The 22,756-nt window shown below is 44.2% G+C and overlaps 1 protein-coding gene across 7 annotated transcripts in view; it reads right to left on the reverse strand.

Annotated features, from left to right (window-relative positions):
- LOC144694829 (AP2-associated protein kinase 1-like) overlaps positions 1-22,756 on the reverse strand; it is a 129,973-nt gene that overhangs the window by 99,767 nt on the left and 7,450 nt on the right. For all 7 annotated transcript variants that reach the window (XM_078565445.1, XM_078565443.1, XM_078565447.1 and 4 more), the window contains exon 2: positions 965-1,083. In XM_078565445.1, coding sequence (XP_078421571.1) covers positions 965-1,083 — 119 coding nt within the window. The remainder of the gene's footprint in view (positions 1-964; positions 1,084-22,756) is intronic.

A 22,756-nucleotide genomic window follows, 5' to 3' on the forward strand; every position in this document is an offset into this window, starting at 1 on the left:
ACTGGCTCGGTTGTGGTGCACCCTGCAAGTAACAGTCTGTCAACATTTCTGTGCCCATTTCTGTAGAAAAACAGCTGTCTGGACAAGACAGTTAAGAGTGCCGGTAGAACAGTATTGCCTGCAGGAGTCAGCACATTCAATAGAGGACAGAAGGAAGGGAAGAAAAAGAAAAAGGGAAAAAAGGGCCAAAACCGCCGTTAGTGGTGCACCAATACAGATTAACGGCTCCCAGTATCATTCTCAAATTGTTTCTGCCACACAAACTGAAAACTGCCATGAGAAAGAAAAACAAAATCTGCTATATTTGAAAATTATTTTAGAACACAAGTTATTCAGTAAGATTTTATTTATTTAATAATGTATTTTTTTTTAAGCCAACTTACTTCTCTTGAAGCTTATTCTTATTCACCAGTGCCTGGTGGTCAGGATGCGACACCAGGGACCAACAAGAGAATGCCACCAACCTACTACCTTGTAATGGACAGCAGCTGGAAAGGCATTAGCCAAACAATAGAATGGGACAGCAGAGAGGAGACATGCTCATGCAGGAGGGGATGAGGACTAAGAATTAAATGAATGCACGAAGACAGTGGCGAGAGAGAGAGAGAGAGAGAGAGAGACACACACACATGCAGTTATTTCCTGTAAGAGCATTAAAACTGCAGTAAGAAAAAGCTTTTTGGCCCAAGGGGTCCCAAATGGACAATGATTTTTTTTTGCCATGGATTTCCCTCCAAACACTACCTAATTATTCTACCGCGGACTTTCCTCCCATCCCCACCACCCCTCTTTTGAATCACGGCTCTAAGTGGCACAGAGTTCTCCCCCTGCCACCTTTTGCCCTACTATATTCATGTCCAAACCAAATCATCTCCAACTACAGACTAGGATGATATTCGGCACTTGGTATATCATAACCATCTCCCATGTAAAGGCATAATGCCTGCAAACATGTGCCACTCACCATGATTTGGATCTCTCGTTTGCAAACCTGGAGATCATGTTCATTGTTGACATACATCCTCTTCAGTGCACTTTTAACTCCATTATGAGTCTTTACCAAGAACACGATAGCAAAACCACCTGGGAAATAAATAAGCAAAAACTTTATTATGACAAGTTCCCAAACAGAGTCCCAAGTTCTGTATTGCACAGATTGGCAATTTCTCTCACCAAGCTATCCACTGGGATTTTCAACACCCCCCCCAGCATCTCTGATTCCACTCACGATCTCACCTGGGAAACTATTCTGAATATGTTCAGCCTGACAAATGGACTGTGGTGGTATTTTGCATCAAGCTTCTTCAACATTCCTTACTCAAACCTAAGTGACAAAAGCAGATTAAAACAGTCATACTACCTTTCCAGCTTAGATTGTCAGAATTGGCTTCCACATTCAACGGTATAGCAATGAGTGTGCTTGAACGTAGTTTCATTTTATTTGATGTAATTTGGGATGATTCAGAGATGTACTCATGCCAGCTGATTTTTTTTTAAAAATCAGAATGCCCAGCACCTGGTAGAATTTACCAACCATTTCGTGCTTTGAGTTCAAGGCTCTGGCAGGAATTTATCATCCAACATGTCTGGCAACCCTCCGTCCAAATCCTTTTCAGACTGGACACATGCAGGTCTCATTGCACAAGTCAATCACCTGATTGAACATCTGAAACAGGTCAGTGTCAGGCAAAGAAATGGTGAGATTCTGAATTTTATGACAAGTTCAGTTACCCAAAAGCAGAACGTTAAGAATGCTGAAAATTTGAAAAGAAAACAGAAAGCACTGGAAATACTCAGCATCAGCAGAGAGAAACGGAGTTCATGTTTCAGGTTTGTGACCTTTCATCAGAACAGCAGGAAGTTAGAGATGTAACAGGCTTTAAACAAGTGCAGAGGTCAGGATAGGGGTTGGTGGGGGGTGGTGGAGGGGAATGAAAAAAAGAACAGCAGCAACAACTTATATTCATACAGTGCCTTTACGTAATGAAACGTCCCAAGGCCCTTCACAGGAGCATCTTAAAATGAAGTATGACACTGAGCCACATGAGGAGATATTCAGACACATGATCAAAAGCTTGGGCAAAGAGGTAGGTTTTAAGGAGCATCTTAAAGGAGGAAAGCAAGTTCCTGAGGCCGAGAAGCGTAGGGAGGGAATTCCAGAGCTTGGAACCATTAGAGCTCTTTAGAGCAATTGTAAAGGACAAGAGACCAGAATAAGAGGAGCGCAGATATCCCAGAGGGCTGTGGGGCTGGAGGAGGTCACAGATGGCACAAATAGGTCAGAAGCGTGGGGGAAAAAAGGATGGAAACGATCTGCCTGGGTTTTCTCCTGATTTGTCATTTTCAATACACTGAAACTTTTCAGTAACAGCAGCCCACTTTGTTGTATAAATGCTAACTAAAAACTTGAACATTAATGTTTCCTGCATCAAAAAGAAAAATCACAAAACTTTTTAAGAGCTAAACTGAGAAAGCAGCATCACAGACTAAACTAAATCACCACATTGGCTTTTACCAGCTTATAACCCATTTGAAAATGCGTGCAGAGCTGCGTCAATTCTTCTGCCTGTTTAATCATGATTATATTCAATACCTCCCCTATTCATTAATCCTTATCTAGTGGGACACATTACAATCCACAACTTCATACCAAGGTGGTCAACAACTTGATGCAGCACCAGTAAGTATCAGATGGTCATCTGTCAAGGCTTGAAGCTCTCGAATTCCCAAATCATTCCACCTCTCTCCTTGCTTTAAGACATGCCGTAAAGCATACCTCCTTCAATAAGCCTTTGGTCACCTGTCCTAATATCTTATGTGGCTCAATGTCAAATATTGTTTGATACTGCTTCTGTGAAGCACCTTGGAAAGTTGCATGATTTTAAAGGTGCTACATAAATGCAAGTTGTTGTTGAATATCCCGAGGTTGTGAAAAAATGCTTGAAAATGCAGTTCACTGCTGAAGGCTGCCCAGCCTGTCTCCACAGCAATTCTGCAGTTGTCACACCAAACGAGCGGAGGCCCCTTTACCTCGCCTCAACAGGAGAACGTGCTAAAGCCACAATTGGAGTGGAGGAACCCACTAGGCACTGATTTAACAAGCCAGAGAATAGTGTACCAACCTCCTTGGAGAAAGCAATTGTTATGATATGGCAGTTGGCAATTGCCGGGCTGACCAAATCCCAAAGGGAAACTTGGTTAAGCTATTACAACGATTTGCAATTTGTATTTATTACGAGAAGGTATGTGTACTGAAGTCAGATGTAAAGATTCCACTACCACTTTAGGAGATCTTAAATATTAAATTAAAACATTTGCTAATGTCAAGAAAACAAGGGGTTGTGATATTTTTCTTCTGGTAATAACCCTTATATATTTTATGTTCTGGAAGTCAGGCTGTATTTGGATTAACGTGAGTGACGGCAAGGGTCTAAAGTCCACAGTAAGAAATTGTTTTGATATGATAATGAACCAAGAGGAACTTCAATCAGAGTTTTACATAAAACAAATACAGGGGTGTTTTTGAATTGAGTTGTTGTAGTTCAGAGGGGGATGGATATATGCAGGTTATAAAAAGGTGTAAGGAAGTGAGGTAAAGATGGGGTAAACTCGCTTTCAGCCATATTTCCTTCCTCAGTGACTGTCTCCGTCTCACCCCACGTGGATTCCAACTGAAGTTCCATCCCTCATGTTTCGAACCCACCCAGGATTACAGGTATCTCCGGGACATACAACGCTCATCGGACTGCTGTTCTCGTCGCATCCTGAGATCCACACTCAGTGCCATGCGCTGCCATATGAACACACTCGACCTTTCCCTCCAGGAGCACCGACTCACCCTATCTCTAAGCTGTCCTTGCTCCCAGTTTCATTTTATTCTTCGTCTCATCCGACGCCTCAACAAGAAACTTTGTCTCTTTCTTTCAGGTGCAAAGGAACACAAGCTCCAAGCTCTCACTGACACCAACGCCCATCCAGGACCCTCCACCCTTGCCCGTCCCTCTGACCCCATCCCGTCTTCCAATCCCAGCCCCAGCCATGTATTCACCATACCCCCTGACCTTCCCCTCTCTGATGCTGAACGTTCAGTGCTCAGCAAAGGACTCAGTTTCATACCCTTACGCCCTCACCTCAATGAATTTCGGGCTCGGCACGATGCTGAACTCTCCTTCCGCTGCCTTTGTCTCTGTGTTCACTTCTTGGTGCAGGAGTCCTCTCCCTGTTCAACGGATCCTCTTACCTGCCTCCAATATTCTCCCTCCACCTAGACCCCACCCTCTGGATTCTTACCGGCTCTTGGTCTTTTCGCTGAGAACTGTCAGCGTGACATTAGTCGTCTCAATTTCTCTGCATCTCTCACCCACTCTAACCTGTCTCTTTCTGAACTTGCCGCACTCCGTTCTCTCTGGTCCAACCCTGACTTTGTCATCAAACCTGCTGACAAGGGTGGTGCTGTTGTCTGGCGCACTGACCTCCACCTCGCAGAGGCTGAGCGTCAATTCACAGACACTTCCTCCTACCTCCCCCTGGACCATGACCCCACCACTGAACATCAAGCCATTGTTTCCAGGACTGTCACTGACCTCATCTCCTCTGGGATCTTCCCTCTACAGCTTCCAACCTCATGGCCTCCCAACCTCAGAAGGCCCGTTTCTACCTCCTCCCCAAAATCCACAAACAGAACTGTCCCGGCAGACCGATCGTGTCAGACTGTTCCTGCCCTACAGAACTTATTTCTTGCTATCTTGACTCCATTCTCTCTCCCCTTGTCCAGACTCTTCCCACCTACATCCGCGATTCCTCTGGCGCCCTACGTGATATCAACAATTTCCAGTTCCTGGCCCCAACCGCCTCCTCTTCACCATGGAAGTCCAATCCCTCTGCACCTCAAACCCCCACCGGGATGGTCTGAGGGCTCTCTTCTTCTTCTTCCTCGAACAGAGGAGGCCCGAACAATCCCCATCCACCACTACGCTCCTCCATCTGGCTGAACTTGTTCTCTCTCTGAACAATTTCTCCTTAAACTCATCTCACTTCCTCCAAATAAAAGGTGTGGCTATGGGTACCCGCATGGGCCCCAGTAATGCCTGTCTCTTTATGGGGCATGTGGAATATTCCTTGTTCCAGTCCTACTCAGGCCCCCTCCCACAACTGTTTCTCCGGTACATCGATGACTGCTTCGGTGCTGCTTCATGCTCTCATCTGGACCTGGAAAAATTTATTAATTTTGCTTCGAATCTCCACCCCATTATCATTTTCACATGGTCCATCACTGACACTTCCCTTCCCTTCCTTGACCTCTCTGTCTCAATTTCTGGTGATAGACTGTCCACCAATATTCATTACAAGCCTACTGACTCCCACAGCTACCTTGACTACAGCTCCTCACACCCCGCTTCCTGTAAGGACTCCATCCCATTCTCTCAGTTCCTTCGCCTCCGTCGCATCTGTTCTGATGATGCCACTTTCCAAAACAGTTCCTCTGACATGTCTTCCTTCTTCCTTAACTGAGGTTTTCCACCCACAGTGGTTGACAGGGCCCTCAACCGTGTCCGGCCCATCTCCTACGCATCTGCCCTCACACCTTCCCCTCCCTCCCAGAACCATGATAAGGTCCCCCTTGTCCTCACTTATCACGCCACCAGCCTCCGCATTCAAAGGATCATCCTCCGCCATTTCCGCCAACTCCAGCATGATGCCACCACCAAACACATCTTCCCTTCACTCCCCCTGGCAGCATTCTGCAGGGATCGTTCCCTCCGGGACACCCTGGTCCACTCCTCCATCACCCCCTACACCTCAACCCCCTCCCATGGCACCTTCCCATGCAACCACAGAAGGAGCAGTACCTGCCCCTTTACTTCCCCTCTCCTCACCGTCCAAGGGCCTAAACACTCCTTTCAAGCAGCACTTCACTTTTACTTCCCTCAATTTACTCTACTGCATTCGATGCTCCCAATGCGGTCTCCTCTACATTGGAAACCCCAAACGCAGGCTGGGTGACCGCTTTGCGGAACACCTTCGGTCTGTCCACAAGCATGCCCCAGACTTCCCCGTCGCTTGCCATTTCAACACACCATCCTGCTCTGATAGAACCATAGAAAAGTTACAGCACAGGAGGAAGCCATTTGGCCCATCTTGTCCATGCCAGCCCAAGGACACCCAGGTGCCCTTTTTAATCCCACCTTCCTGCACCCGGCCCATAGCCCTGCAGCTTACAGCACTTAAGGTGCAGATCCAGGTACTTTTTAAAAGAGTTTAGAGTTTCTGCGTCTACCACCAACCTGGGCAGCGAATTCCAGACACCCACTACCCTCTGAGTAAAAAAGTTCCTCCTCATGTCCCCCCTACACCTTCTGCCACTTCTCTTGAATCTTTGTCCCCGGTTCTAGAATTCTCCACCAAGGGAAACAATTTTATCCTGTCCACTCTCTCTATTCCCCTCATAATTTTGTACACCTCAATCAAGTCACCTCTCAGCCTTCTTTGTTCTAAGGAAAATAACCCCAACCTATCCAATCTCTCCTCGTAGCTACACTTTTCTAACCCTGGCAACATTCTTGTAAACCTCCTCTGCACTCTCTCCAGAGCTATTAAATCCTTCCTGTAATGTGGCGACAAGAACTGCACACAATACTCCAGTTGTGGCCTCACCAGTGTTTTATATAATTCCAACATTATTTCCTTACTTTTATATTCTATACCTCTGCCAGTGAAGGAGAACATTCCATATGCCTTCTTTACAACCTTGTCTACTTGAACTGCTACCTTCAGGGACCTGTGTACTTGTACGCCAAGATCTCTCACTTCATCTACCTCTCTTAGTATATTCCCATTTATTGTGTAATCCCTGTAACTGTTTGACCTCCCTAAATGTATGACCTCACACTTCTCTATGTTAAAATCCAAACGCCACTTTATCGCCCACTCCACCAACCCATCTATATTGTTTTGGAGGTTATGGCTATCCTCTACACTATCCACTACTCGGCCAATCTTTGTGTCATCTGCAAATTTCCCAATCGTGCCCCCCACGTTCACGTCCAAATCGTTAATATATATATATAACACAAACAGCAATGGTCCCAACACCAAACCCTGTGGAACACCACTTGAGACAACTTTCCATTCGCAAGGGGATCCATCGACCATTACCCTTTGTTTCCTGTTACAAAGCCAACCTTTCATCCAGTTTGCCACATTCCCTGAATCCCCTGGGCTTTTACTTTCCTGACCAATCTGCCATGTGGGACCTCGTCAAATGCCTTGCTAAAATCCATGCACACAACATCCACTGCACTACCTTCATCAAACCTTCTTGTCACTTCATCAAAGAATTCAATCAAATTTGTGAGGCACGACCTTCCTTTAACAAATCCATGCCGACCATCCTTGACTAGTCCATGCCTTTCCACACGACAGCTATTCCTATCTCTCAGGATCGATTCTACTAATTTGCTCACCACTGATGTAAGACTAACTGGCCTATAATTGTTTGGAATTTCCTTTGATCCCTTTTTTAACAATGCCCACATGTCCGTCCTTGGCCTGCTGCAATATTCCAGCGAAGCTCAACGCAAACTGGAGGAACAGCACCTCATCTTCCGACTAGGCACTTTACAGCCTGCCGACTTAATATTGAGTTCAACAACTTCACATCATGAACTCTCTCCCTCCATCCCCACCTCCTTTCCGATCCCCCTTTTTCTAACTGTTTATATTTTTTAAGTATATTTTTCTTTTCCCATCTATTTCCATTATTTTAAAATGTATTCCCATCCATTGTTTCATCTCCACCTTTTAGCCTATTTCAATCCCTGCCCCCCACCCCACCCCCACTCGGGCTATCTGTCACTTGCTCATCCTGCTTTCTACCCTTAATGTCACCATTAGCACATTTCTTAGCTAATATCAAAACCGTCAACACCCCTTTGTCCTTTTGTCTATGACATCTTTGGCAATCTCTTCTTTGCCTCCACCTATCACTGGCCCTCTATCCAGCTCTACCTGTCCCACCCCCCTCAACTAGCTTATATTTCATCTCATTTCTATTTTTCCTCAGTTCTGATTACGTCATATGGACTCAAAACGTTAATTGTATTCCTCTCCGCAGATGCTGTCAGACCTGCTGAGTTTTTCCAGCTATTTTTATTTTTGTTTCAGATTTCCAGCATCCGCAGTATTTTGCTTTTATATTATAAAGATAGGGTAAGTTTGTTTTTAACAAGTCTAAGAGCTAATGTAAAGAACAATTTAATCACGTCTGGCAAGAAAGCATTTCCAAAGAGACTGTTTGAGACAATGGAGAGATCAAAGGAAAGGAATGCATATAAGTAAATACTGAAGCCTATGTGAGAGGGTAGTTGCTTAGATCTCCCAGAAGACAGCAGGGTAGTTGGCCAGAACTCCCAGAAGACAGTGTGAACGAGGCCAGACCTGAAGACCCAGTTGCTGTCAGCCTCAGAGGACGACCCAAGGAAAAAGTACTGTGTGGTAAAAATTACTGGACTTCTATAGATTCTAAAATCTATTAGGATAGTTGCTGAACAGAGAAGGGGAAGGTCAGCTCTGAGGGTAGGTAAGTTAAGATTTGTGGAACTGTTTTAAAGTACTGTTCACTGTGTGAAGCCATTCTTGTGTTTAAGTGTGATTGTGTTTTTTTTCCTTTATTCTTTTAATAAATTTTTACTTTACTATAAAATCATCACAAATAGTTGCGGGGGACATCATTTTCAGATTTTCAGGACCATCCAAATTGCAAAAACCGTTATGGCAACTGTTTCAAGTTTCCCTCTGAGCTTTGAGCAGCTCGGCATTTACCATCCGCCATGCCTTAACATTAACACAAGAAAAGAAAACTTAAACACACAAGATTACAGTTACGTGGCTATATTTAGTCTTATAACATTCCCCAAAAGTTTTCTCCTTAGCCAGACTCGCAAATAACCACCCTTTTTCAGGCAACAGTCCCTACAGATTCTTAATCTATAAAAAATCCTGTAATATTACTTCAAGGCACCCACCCAGGGTAGGTACTTCACAGAGGCTTCTGTCTCCCTCTCACTCGACAAAGGAAATCCAAGGCTTGTAACAAAACCTTGCTTTCCAGAACAAACAAACACTTCTCTGAGGTCACTGGAGGCTGCTTAATTCACAGATTTTCCCTTGCACAGTACTCACTTCAAGATCACGTGGCCACCACCTCATTCAACTTTCAATCTTTCCTTAAATATGTTTTTTTTCTCTTTCAGCTTTAAACCCATTGTTCGTAACTTTCTTTGGAAGTTACCTTTCCTAGAATATAAAAATCTTTCATGTTGTCTTTGTGGCCCTTACTTTTGGGAAAAATAAACTTAATAACTTTGCTTTAATCATTTATGATCTTTGCCAGTTGTAAAACTTTCTTTAAAATTCAACAGCCAAAAATTCAACTGATTTATCTCTTGATGCAAATTCCTATTCATGCTGTATCTACTGGTATCCCATCTTAACTTGTTCATCTCCACTTGAAAATGCCTGCTTTTACACCGAACCCTTTGATGATTCAGTTTAATTAAATTAGTCACATGCACACACAAACATACACACAGCTCCCACAAGCCTGCTTCACAGTAATATTGGGAAAAATTATATTTTCTTTACACAATGTGAGCACTGACTGTAGCCACAACCACTCAAAGCTTGATCACTAACTACCATGTAGCAGGTACATTATAACATGAATATTTCCATTAATATAATGACAAAACTTGAAATAAAAGCACTTCATTGAATGTAAGGTGCTTTTGGATGGCCTAAGGTTGTGAAAGGTGCTATATAAAAACAAGTATTTTTTTGCTTCTTTGACTATGGATATTATTTCGAAACTGAACTGGATCAGCCATTTGAATACTGTGTTTCCAAGAGCAGGTCAAAAGCTGGGAATTTCTGTGGGGAGTAACTCACCTCCGACTCCCCAAAGTCTGCCCCCCATCGACAAGGCACAAGTCAGGAGTGTGATGGAATACGTTGCACTTGCCTGGATCAGTCCAGCCCAACAACACACAAGAAGCTCAACACCATCCAGGATAAAGAAGCCCAACAACCACCTCAAATATTCACTCCCTCCACTACTGACATACAGTGGCAGCAGTATGTAGCATCTACAAGATGCAAAGCAGCAACTCACCAAGGCCCCTTCAACAACACCTTCCAAACCCACGATCTCTACCACCTAGAAGTACAAGGGCAGCAGGTACATGGGAACACCACCACCTGCAAGCTCCCCTCCAAGCCACACTCCATCATGACTTGGAAATATATCATCGTTTCTTCACTGTTATTGGATTAAAATTCTGGAATTCCCTTCCTAACAGCACTGTGGGTGTACCTACAGCACATGGACTGAGAAGACAGCTCACCACCACCTTCTCAAGGGTAATTAGGGATGGGCAATAAATGCTGGGCAAGCCAGCGACACCCATGAAAGAATGTTTAAAAAAATGTTGATGTGTTAAACGTCAGGAACCATGATTAAAATAAAGGTTTGAACCTTCGAAGTAAAAATGGCCTAAGTTCTCTTGCAGGATCTGTTCATTTCCAAGGACAATTTCCACTACAATTCCCTGCAATGATCCCTGACACAGTCACATTCAGATCAGACAACCCCACAGATGCTGCTTCCAACATTAGCCTGGATCAGTGGCAAGAGCTGCACGGGTGCCAAATTCAAACTGACAAAATGATTCACCAGGGTAGTGCTGACAGCAGGCAGCAATTTGTTCTGCCACATGACATGCTGCTCTGAATAACCAGGCATTGCTCCTTGCCAGGAGGCAACAGCAGGAGCATCACTTCAGGACAAAGGTAGGAACGTACAGGATGCTGGAACACAGCAATGAACACGACTAATCTTCAATACCCAAAGGTCACTTCAAAGCTTTGCTTTCCTCAACTGACTGGGATGGTGCAGCATGTTTATAGCACCTCAGCTCCCTCACATTTGTCCTCCAATCTCACTTGGCTAGAGAGTCTAGAACCAGGGGGTCAGGGTCTCTGGATATGGGGTCGGACATTGAGAATTGAGGAGAAATATCTTCACAGTGGAATTCTTGACCCAAAGAGCTGTTGATGCTCAGTCCTGGAGTATATTCAAGGCTGAGATTGCTGGATATTTGGACACAAAGGTATATTGGTGGCAAGTGGGGTTGAGGTGGATTAGATGGTGGAGCAGACTCAAGGGGCTGTGTGGACAGCTTCTGCTCCTATGTTCATGCATTGTTATTCGACATATGTTCATGTGTTGAGCAAAATGAACAACACACCCATGAACATAGCTTCAAAAAAAAAAATTACAGAAGAGAATGATGTTGACCACTGGATATCATCCAGGCCTCTCTTGTGGGTTTGATTCTTGCTGGATTAGGGTTCTGTGGGCCCATACAAACAGGAACCAGTGGACAGCAATCAGGGACATGACGAGATTCCCCTTTCTTAATGCAGGTACACACAGACCAATTGCAGCGCCCTGACGGTCACCCAGGAAACACTGGCTAACTCAGAACACACTGCGGATCGAACCTAGGTCCTTCACTTTACATGACAATGCACAATGCAATTATTCACTCAGCCAGCAGTGGAGCACCATGGAATAAGGAATACTTATTTCTGTTTATTACAATTAACGTAACTTGTGATAACGAAGCAACAACTTGCATTTATATCCTGACACCATGGTGGAACAATGAAATTCAAGGGTGCGCAGAAGACCAAAATTGGAGCAGAACAGAGATGCAAGGGGGTTGGGTGGGGGAATAGCGGGATTGGTGTTAGGGCTAGAGAAGCTTACTGAGAAAGGGACGAGTGCTGAGGAGCTTACTGAGATAAGATGAGAGAGGCCATGGAGAGTTTGAAAAGAAAGATGAAAGTTCAAAAAAATATCTGAGGCATTTCTTGACTGGGTGTCAATGAAGGTCAGTGAGCACTGGGGTGATGGGTGGACTGGATTTGATTCAAGCTCGAAAACTTGAGCTCAAGTTTTGGATGAACTTAAGTTTAGAGAGGGTGCAAGGCCAGCCAGGAGAGTGCTGGTATAGTCAAGTCTAAACACACAGCATTTGATTCACTGCACACTGCTCAAAACATCTGTTCACCAACACTGTGTCACTTCCTTTGTAGGCACTGAGCACTTTCCCACCTTACAAAATGCACTTCAATACCTTGGTGCTATGGACTCCTGAAACACGGATTTACTCTCTTCAGTCTGAATCACTGACCTGCCTTACATTAGCAACCCTCCAATTGAGAGCCCCTGTTTGTGGATCCCCAGGTGGAATCATTCCTCTTGTCTGCAGGGGTCTGACAGTACATTTCAATTACAAAATGAGAACAGAGGCATCGCTCTTTCAGACCTCACAATTCTGAAGTGCCTTAAGTCACCTGGCCTACCCTGGTCAAAGTCCAGAATCAGCATCATTTCATCTTCTTTGTGGATCTGCTTTGATTTCCCAAAAGAGGTGATATGAGGCAGGACGTGTTTAAGCAGCAAGTACTTAGGATCTAGAATGGACTGCCTGAGAGTGTAGCGCATGCGGATTCAATCATGGCTTTCAAAAGGGAATTGGATAATTATCTAAGAAGAAACAAATTACAGGTTATGGCGAAAAGGCAAGGGAGTGGAAGTGGCTGAGTCAAACCAGTCTAATGCGACAGAATCCTGTGACGAAAGGAAAGCTGCAAGACAATGCACAGTACTGGTTTCAGAGCTAGTCCATGTTTGTGGTGTATTTTTAGTGTCAGTCACAAAAGTAAAATTTTGGGGTAGCTCTGCAATTGGTACTTAACCAGGAAAGAGGAGAGGAAACAAAACAGTGCACTTCTCCCTAACAGTTACTCAATGTTCTGTGCTGGAAATTTCATGGGGGGGTGGCCATTGTTGTAATAATGACTTCAGCAATTCTTTATTTCATTCAGATATTCCTGGAGTCCTTCTTTCATCAGCTCCAATTTAAACAGGTCTCAGCTATCAGGTAAGGATACAATGGCACAAATGTGATTCTGCACGAGTCAAATATATTTGGCATTGTACTACCCGTAGCAGAGGCCTGTTGGGTTGGAGAGCCTGGCCAAATAATGACTTTGGGTCAGTGTGTCGCTGTGCAGTGTTGAGCCTGTATTTTAAAATGCTGGGAGCTTGCTGTGCTGACTCACTGCTTCACGAACAGTTAACTCAGAATTTAGACTGGCTCCCCATCCATCCATCGCTGCTTCTTCTCGTGTCACTTGCATAAGCGGTAAAGCCAAACATGTGTTCAGCCTAACAGCAACATATGCCTATCAATACCTATGCTATCAAACACAGGAGAGAACACCAACTGAGCTACATTTACCGTCATTCTGCCCTCGTCAACAGAGGCAGAAAGTAATAAAGATTAAACACGGATGCAATCCTACAGCTGACAGTCCTGATGGTTAGGTTTCATACTCAGCAGAATAAAGCCAGCAAAGTGAAATAGCATTCACCAACCTGACAACTACAGAGAGTGCCGTAGCCATTTCCATATGATAAACAGTTTCAACTTCCAACTCAGCAATTGCACTCATGGTTGGTTTCAGCCTGTAACTGAGCAAGAGATGAGAAGATGAAATAAAGTAATGTTTGCCAAAATGACAGTGACTGTCTTGATTTTTTCAGTGACCCTGCAAATCTCCATCATTCTCAGCCCAATGAATGAACGGCAGTCAGAAGGCACTGTGTAGCAATGGCTGAGGAAATGCCTTTGAGAGATTCAGCTAAAATTCTGCCAGTGGCCAAAATAACTAACCTGCTGAAAATTCACTGAAGAGCACTCGGTTCCTAGAATTGGCCAAGAAGAGTAATTTAAAAAGAAATTGGCTAAATATTTGAAAAGGGAAGAGATAAAATAAACTCTTGAATTCACGACCTCGGGACATCCCAAAGCACTTTCCACTCAAATAAGTACTTGCGAAGTGTGGTCACAGTTGTAATTTGGGAAACGCAGCAGCCAATTTGAGCACAGCAAAGTCCCACAAACAATGAGATAATGATCATATCATCTGTTTTAATGTTGATTGAGGGACAGATAATGGCCCAGGACACGGGGGAGAAGTCTACTGTTCTCCAAAATAGCGGATGCAGGATCTTGTACATCCACCTAGGGGCTCAGATGGGGCCTCTGTTTACCATCTCATTCAAGACAGTAACTCAGAGCGTTTAGCACATCCCTGGTACTGTACTTCAGTGCCAGCTCAATTTATGTGCTCGAGTTTGGGGGGGATCCCCCCCTCCCCCTAAGTTCACAGCAGTCTGACTCAGAACAGTATTACTCACTGAGGAAAGGTGAGTAAATGGTCAAAGGAGATAACTCCAGTAGCTAGCCATGGGACGGACACATAGGGGTGAATGACCTCCTTCTGAGCTGTAACTTCTATAATTCTCTAAAGGAAGGCACTCCGAACATCAGAAGAAAAATACCTGAACATTGAAGGTTGCCCATCAAGTTTTATCTTTATTATAACACTTCCAGAGTGAAAAATCAAAAGATTTCAGGTGAAAATCATCAGGATTAAGGGTTCACCTCTGTTTTCAGATAGACCTCTGTTCTATTATTCTGGCTTTATTTCAGACACAGCTTTTAAGTTTAACTGTATAAACCAAGTATGGAAGGCACCACTGAGAACAGTGAATAGGGACAGAATTGGGAAAACAATCTACTTCTCTCGTTATCAAGGTGTGTTTAAATATTGTTCCTAAGACGTACATTGCCTTATTTGTAATTGAATACAGAAAGGGGCCCTGCACAGTATGAGTCTGATAATCGCATAATCTCTGCACAGTTCCTGAAATGATTCACACAAAGTCACTTGAATGTCACACCCATTCCACATTGTTCACACAAGAAAGCATTTTCACAGGAAGAGCTACTTCAACAATCTGGTCACATGCCCCACCAACCAGGCAATTTGTAAGCTACAGTGCATAGCTGGAAGGAAACTAGCCGCCAGGATTCTTTCAGGATCAGAATGTGCAACAACAACTTGTGGCAAAGCATCTCAAGGCACTTCACAGGAACATTATCACACCAGCTTTGACACCAAGCCACATAAGGAGGTATGGGGAAAGAGGAAGTAGGTTTTAAGGAGTGCCTTAAGAGAAGTGTAAAGAGGCATAGAGGTTCAGAGAGGGAATTCCAGAGCTTAGGGCTGAGGCAGCTGAAGGCTTGGCCACCAATGATTTGAACTGTGGACGCACAAGAGGTCAGAATTAGAGGAGCACAGAGAGTTCCAGCGCTGGCGGGGATAAGAAGGGCTGAGGTCAGAGATGGATTTGAAAACAAGAATAACAATTTAAAAAAAAAATTAGGCATGACTCAACCAGTAGCCAATATAAGTCAGCGAGCATGGAGTATGGGGTGAACCAGAATTGGTGCTAGTTCGGATATGGCAGCAGAATTTGGATGACCTCAAGTTTATGCAGGGTGGCCAGCAGCCAGTTGAAATCTTCAAGCTTAAAAGTATCAAAAGCATGGATAAGGGTTCCAGCAGCAGATGAGCTGGGGCCGATGCAGAGTTGGGCAATGTTATGGTGGTGCAAGTTGGAATTTTGAGTAATGTCACAGATATGTGATCAGAAGCACCTCTTGAGGTCAGATACAATACCAAGTAGCATGAGGTTCCACTGCTGCTGTACAACATACCTGCTGGAACACATTTAAGAGCATTGTGTTTACTTCTGATCATCACACGACAATTTTTTTTTTAATGATCCTAGGGCTCTGGAGAAAAGACCAATTTCCAAGTGTAAAAAAGGGATGATGGAGAAGGAAACATGGCTGAAGTCTGGGCACCAAGCCTGGAAAGGTGGTGATTAAAAAGGAATCTCATCCAGGTGCACAGAATATTGTGGCACAGCTAAGGTCAACCCAAAATATTGCATGAGATTAAGCCAGGAAAGTATGAGCAAAGGAAATGAACTTTAATGAAGAGTCAAATTAAAATGGGTATTTGGAAGAGGCCCTTTCTTCAGAGTATTAATCAGTCACACATGATGTCGAAGACAAACAGTGAGGACATCGGATAGGAAGGAATGGAAAACTTCAGTAGCCTTTTTACCTCCTCGACTTGCTATCGAACACACGCACTGCCAACTTGTCTTCTCAAGGTTAACACTCCTTCCTTCTTCGCGGCCACACCTCCTTCCCTCAACAACCCGTACTTTCTGCTCTCCTGAAATTGCTGCCATTTCTCGCTTTTAACACTTTTCTCTATTGACACAAAGTGCACGGCCACAATATTACTTTACTTGGCCAGCGCCAGTACATCCAGCAATGGGTGATGGAGAACAGCACAGTGAAATGATAAAGAGTAATGGTCAAGAGCCGTCATTGTTTGCCACCAGACATAGTACAGAAGGCAGGAGGCAGAGAGCCGAGTTACTTATTTGACGAGCTTCCCTACAGAAATTGAAGCACGGGGCATCAGGTATCATTCATTCTGCATCTTTGGTTTCAGTTGCGGATGGGCCTCCCTGCACAGGTTAGTCTCACAGCAACAGGATAAGTGGAGAAGGATATCACTTGAATTTCTTACAGCCACTTTATATATTGCCAAACAAAATCATAGAACTGTTATGTGACCCCTGCCTGAACTCTTGCTGATTGTAACCTTTTTCGTGTTTCCATGCCTTGATAATTGAGAGGAATTTTAAACACCAGTTTCCTTAAACATACGCTAATTGCAACAGCATGCCAAGAGTCCACTTTCATCAACTCCTTCCCAGGAATTGTAAATCCCTATGCTTCCAGTAGCAAGTCACCAGGCTCGAACAGTTGCCAGTCTACAACAACAGACCTGGATCGTTGGGCAGCTTCAAATAAATTTTAAAAATTGAAAATGAAAAGCCACAGTCCACAATTTCCATCCACAACACATGTGAACACACTCATGATTTTTAAAAAACCCTTAACAAGGGCACCGTGATCAGGAATCACATCTTGAGAATCTACCAGTTTCAGGAAATGTGGAGGTCTTTTTTGTTATTCTTTCGTGAGATGTTAGTGTCGCTGGTTAGGCCAGCATTTATTTCCCATCCCTAATTGCCCTTGAGAAGGTGGTGGTGAGCTGCCTTCTTGAACCACTGCAGTCCGTGTGGTGTGGTACACCCACAGTGCTTTTAGGGAGGGTGTTCCAGGATTTTGACCCAGCGACAGTGAAGGAATGGCGATATATTTCCAAGTCAGGATGGTGAGTGACATGGAGGAGAACTTCTAGGTGGTGGTGTTCCCATCTTTCTGCTGCCCTTGTCCTTCTAGGTGGTAGAGTTTGGAGGGTGCTATCAAAGGAGCCTTAGTGAGTTGCTGCTGTGTATCTTGTAGATGGTGCACACTGCTGCAACTGTGCGTCGTTGGTGAAGGGAGTGAATGTTTGTGGATGTGGTGCCAATCAAGCTGGCTGCTTTGTCCTGGACAGTGTCGAGCTTCTTGAGTGTTGTTGGAGCTGCACTCATCCACGCAAGTGTAGGCTATTCCATCACACTCCTGACTTGTGCCTTATAAATGATAGACAGGCTTTGGGGAGTCAGGTGGTGAGTTACTCGCCTCAGAATTCCCAGCCCCTGACCTGCTCTTGTAGCCACAGTATTTATATGGCTAGTCCAGTTCAGTTTCTGGTCAATGGTAATCCCAGGATGTTCATAGTGGGGGATTCAGCGATGGTAATGCCATTGAATGTCAAGGGATGATGTTTGGATTGTTTCTTGCTGGGGATGATCATTGCCTAGCACGAGTATGGCATGAATGTTACTTGTCATTTGTCAGCTCAAGCCTGGATATTGTCCACGTCTAGCTGCATTTGGGCATGGACTGCATCAGTTACTGAGGACTTGTGAATGATGCTAAACACTGCAATCGTCAGCGAACATCCCCACTTCTGACATTATAATGGATGGAAAGTTATTGATGAAGCAGCTAAAGATGTTTGGGCTGAAGGCACTGCTCTGAGGAACTGAGGTGACTAAAATTAGTTATGCAGTTTATTTACAGTGGTGGACACACTCAATTTCAGAGATGCGGACACAGCGCCAGAAGATCGATTGACCAGACAGACTGATTCTCAGTCTCTGCCAAGGAAGGCAACCTCAGCAACATACTGCAGTGGAATCCCTGGGCCAAGGAGGAAAACATATATTGAATCTCTACTCCTGATTTCCATCTCTTGTTCACTTGTAGATCTGAGGTAATGATGGGATTTGACCTGGCTATTATGGCCCCTCAGCTGACAGGTGGAACAATAGGCACTTAAGGGAGGAAAGAGGAAGCCTATGAAATGATACCAGGCAATACCTTTAGGAGACAACACAATGGGGGAGTACAGAATTTGAGAACTGCTGGAAAAAAGAGACAGGTTCTAAGCTTTTCGTCTTGCACTCATCAGAACACTTGTCACTTTTGGCCCTGAAAAGTGTTTAGTTTACCTCGGATTACCCTGGAAGGGCAAGGTATCTCAAAAATTTGAGCAACAGGTGAAGCTAGCTGTTTCACACTGCAACTGTGCAGTAGCAACGCGAGTGGTGTTCGCAACTAACAGGAAGCTGCCATCAAGCCAAAAAGACATTCTGCCTATCATGCAAATGAGTAGCGTGGTATATAATGTGGTATATAGTGTGATGCTAGTTATGTAGGCCGTACATCCCAAAGACTGGCGGATCGTATCAAACAGCATGTCCCAGCCGCTGTTCATAACGGGCAGGTACAGACTGTACCCAACCAGCCCATGCTTGCAAAACTCAAAACAGTACCCAACATTAGCTGTGATTCCACGATTGGACCACCTTTGCTAAATAATCCTCAGTGTGCTAAGAATTACGTTGACAACCAATTTAAGATTGTCAGTCGGGCTCACAGTGTGGCACGTTTGCATCTACTGGAAGATACATATATTAAGACACAGGTTTGCAGACATAAAGAACATGTATATACACTGTGCATGTTTCAGCTAAACAAAATGAGTGGCAGCCATTTGCTGACTCATTCCTCAGGGCAATGCCCTGACCAATCAGGGTCAAGCTGCCTGGTTTAAATTTCAAACAATGCTTAGCAGTTAACTGTCAGTAACCATCAGTGCTGCATTCTCCATGGCAACACCACTTGCCAACCAATCAGCATTCTCTTCACATACAGTATAAATTGGTATTTTTGCGAGTGTCCTGATGAGTGCAAGGCGGAAAGCTTCGACATGTCTCTTTTTTCAACAATATACAATGGAGGAGGAAGAAAAGAATGCAATAATGAAACTTGGAAAGCAAGCTCAGCTTCCCATGATGAAGCAAATGCTCATGAGCCATGGTTTCAATTTATTATTTTCCAAAGTGCTCAGAATTGCGCGTTTCAATTTTCTCTAGCCCATGTGCCACTGTGTGGGTGAGAAAATCTTGCAGGTTTCTGCAGGATCTGAATGCTCAGTGCCTTGCCCGGGGATAGCAATAATCGCTCAACCTCAGCAAGGTCTGCAACACTGGTTTTGTCAGCTTTTTGGCCTCAACGTTTTCTCCAAGGCCATCCAATGTGTTTCAGCAGCATGAATATGAGGGAGTTGGAGGCGTAGTGGTATTGTCACTGGAATAGTAATCCAAAGACCCAGGGTAATGCTCTGGAGGCCCGGGTTCAAATTCCACCATCTGCCATTCAATAAATGCCTGGAATTAAAAGTCTAATGATGACCATGAAACCATTGTCGATTGTCGTAAAAACCCATCTGGTTCACTGATGTCCTTTAGGGAAGGAAATCTGGCCTACATAGGTGACTCCAGACCCACAGCAATGTGGTTGACTCTTAAAAATGAACAAGGGCAATTAGGGATGGGCAATAAATGCTGGCCTAGCCAGCAAAGCCCACATCCCACAGAGCACATCACCGGCATGGTAAATCAACAACATCAGGCCAGCATGACTTAGCTATCTCCTCAAGGGAGGACAATGCTGATGGCTTGAAAATGCCAAAGTCACAAGTTAGTTGTGGTCACAGAAAAGAATGAAATCAATTAGCTTCACTCTTTGCCAAGGACCATATTCTATTGGATGAGGTGTTCCCTCCTTGGAGTGGTCCCACACACCATTTCCAGCAGAGAGCAGGCGTGTGACCTTGAAATGACCTACTGTGAGTTACAACAGGCCATCAATCACCTAGCCATTTCTCCCAGTAACAAAATAACTGGCTGCCTCCAAGCAATTAATGGCTTGGATCAGAACGTGAACTCACTACATAGAATGCTCAAGGTAGGTCTCTTTCAACCTGATCACATGGGCACGTTTGGGACATTGATTTCAACTTGAATGCGCCTGCATTTTAATAAGTAATTGGAGTTGCTCGGTGATGTTTCTGTCACTGCATTGTGACAAGGAAGCAGAGCTTCATCATCACTGTTGCAATTTCTCCTGTATTTTAAGCCTGGCTATTTGGCACAATCCCAGTTTTGCTTTTGTTGCAGGGTTGCGCAGAACTGCTATATCTTAATTCAAATGGATTATTCAAGTTTCTTTTCTCAAATTAACTTTGATCAAAAACTGCAGCCCTTCAAATGTTTTAAACTTCAGGACTTCCATGATGTGAAAGTCTCCCCTCCCCACCATCCAATCCAGGATGCTTTGCTCAACTGGGGCACCACCTTGAAGAGACCCTTCCTGAAATCAATGAGGATGGTGGGGAACTCAATCATGTAGAGGCAGCACAAATCTATGCCAGTTTAATCAGGCGCACTAATTCACGGTGTCAAAAGCTCACAATTATCTTTCTTAAATGGAATGCCAGCATTTTCAGGTTTGCCGTTCTGTAATTCTGTCTATTTCGGCATCCGGGAAAACAAGTGGTCGACAATAGGCAAAGGAGATGTTATTCTCTCTAATCAGAGCCACTGGTTTACAAATGACTGAACTGCAAGTTTTTACTTTTATAACACATGATTCGAAGTTTATTAACACTGGGGGACATTGCATTTAGTCCATTTTTCTTTTACAATGAACAATGATTGCTTGGACAATGAAAATGTGCTGCGCTCTCCACAATCAGTACTCATGAGCTTTCTGGTCCAAGTTATCTCACTTCCTCATTCACTCTCTCCACCATCAACACCAGTGGGGTTACCATTGACCAGAAGCTGAACTGGACCAGCCTTATAAGTACTGTGGCTACAAGAGCAGGCACAGACCAGAAATCCTGCAGTGAGTAACTCACCTCCGGACTCCTCAAAGCCTCTCCACCATCTACAAAGCACAAGTCAGTAGTGTGATGGAATACTCTCCACTTGCCTGGATGAGTCCAGCTCCAACACTCGAGGACAAAGCATCCCGCTTGATTGGCACCCCATCCACCACCTTCCATGTTCTCTTCCTGCACCATTGGCGCATAGCATCAGCAGTGTGTACAATCTACAACCTGCACTGCAGTAACTCAACAAAGCTCCTTCGACAGCACTTTCCAAATCCATGACATCTACCATCTAGAAGGACAGCAGACATATGGGGTCACCACCAGTTGCAAGTTTCCCTCCAAGTCACACACCATCCTGACTATTGCCGTTTATTCATCCTTGCTGGGCCCAAATCGTTGTAGTCCCTCTCTAGCAGCACTGTGGGTGTACCTACACCACATGGATTGCAGCAGTTCAAGAAGGGAGCTCACCACCACCTTCTCAAGGGCAATTAGGGTTGGGCAATAAATATTGGCCGAGCCAGTGACACCCACATCTCTGGGATGAATAAAAGAAAATTACGTGGACTACTGAAACATTTTGAACGTGTAGAATCCAAATTCCCATAAGGTCCATTTCTGACTCGGCTGTCCAACCTTTGGCTTGATAACAATACAACTTTGCACTGGGTAAGGGATTATAAGCATGCAGCTGTGATTAATGTTTTCATGAGGAGGTAGATTACACTGGTATTTGATCTTCTCACCTATTTTTCTTCTCTCTTCACCCTCCCCCAAAGCAGAAACATATATCGTCAGCGTGTGTTCCATTTAAAAGCTTTGACACAGATTCACCCAAAGTGTGTACACCAGAGACACAAAGCTCATTTGGGTGACATTTAAATTCAAGGCTTTTGTTGGGGCATCTGCTCATTACAACTCTACTTCTGGAAATACTGAACTGCTTTGTCTGTGGGCGCACACAGATTGTTGTGTATTGTATCAAATTTAAACCCAACCAAAATAACTTCTTCAGCCAAACAATACTGCCAAATTATCAAACATTGGAGTAGGTATTTTCTACAATCTGTCTCCGTTTCATGATTGCAGGTTTAACAATTGGGTCATAACAACAGGTCTAACTCCACTTGTAGCGTCCCAATGTCTGAAATATGATCCTTCATCCTATCCTGTCCTGTGGTTTTGCCTGTTTTGCTGAATTCCACTATTTCCAACATCTCATCAGTCATGGCCCATCACTGCCTTCGTCCTCCTGTTTCTCAACATTCGACAACATTGGAATGACAAACCTCCCTACTCGGTATGTGCAATGCACTTGGGAGCAAAAATTCATTCAACGTCACTGGCTGCGGAGGTTAGTGATTGAAAGTTTCCTTGCTATTTCACTTGAAGATCAATCAAACACTCTTACATGGTTGCTAAGAAAAGGGGCACCAGAACTGCAAAACCACATTCATCTCAGCTGTTAACTCTTTCAGGGACAAGGATGAAAAAAGGTTTGAAGAGGGTGAAGTGCAATATTCACCACATGGGAAAGATGAGTCAAGAACAAAAA

Source organism: Cetorhinus maximus, chromosome 20 (genome assembly GCF_964194155.1).
Source record: "Cetorhinus maximus chromosome 20, sCetMax3.hap1.1, whole genome shotgun sequence".
In the NCBI taxonomy this organism is placed as follows: domain Eukaryota; kingdom Metazoa; phylum Chordata; class Chondrichthyes; order Lamniformes; family Cetorhinidae; genus Cetorhinus; species Cetorhinus maximus.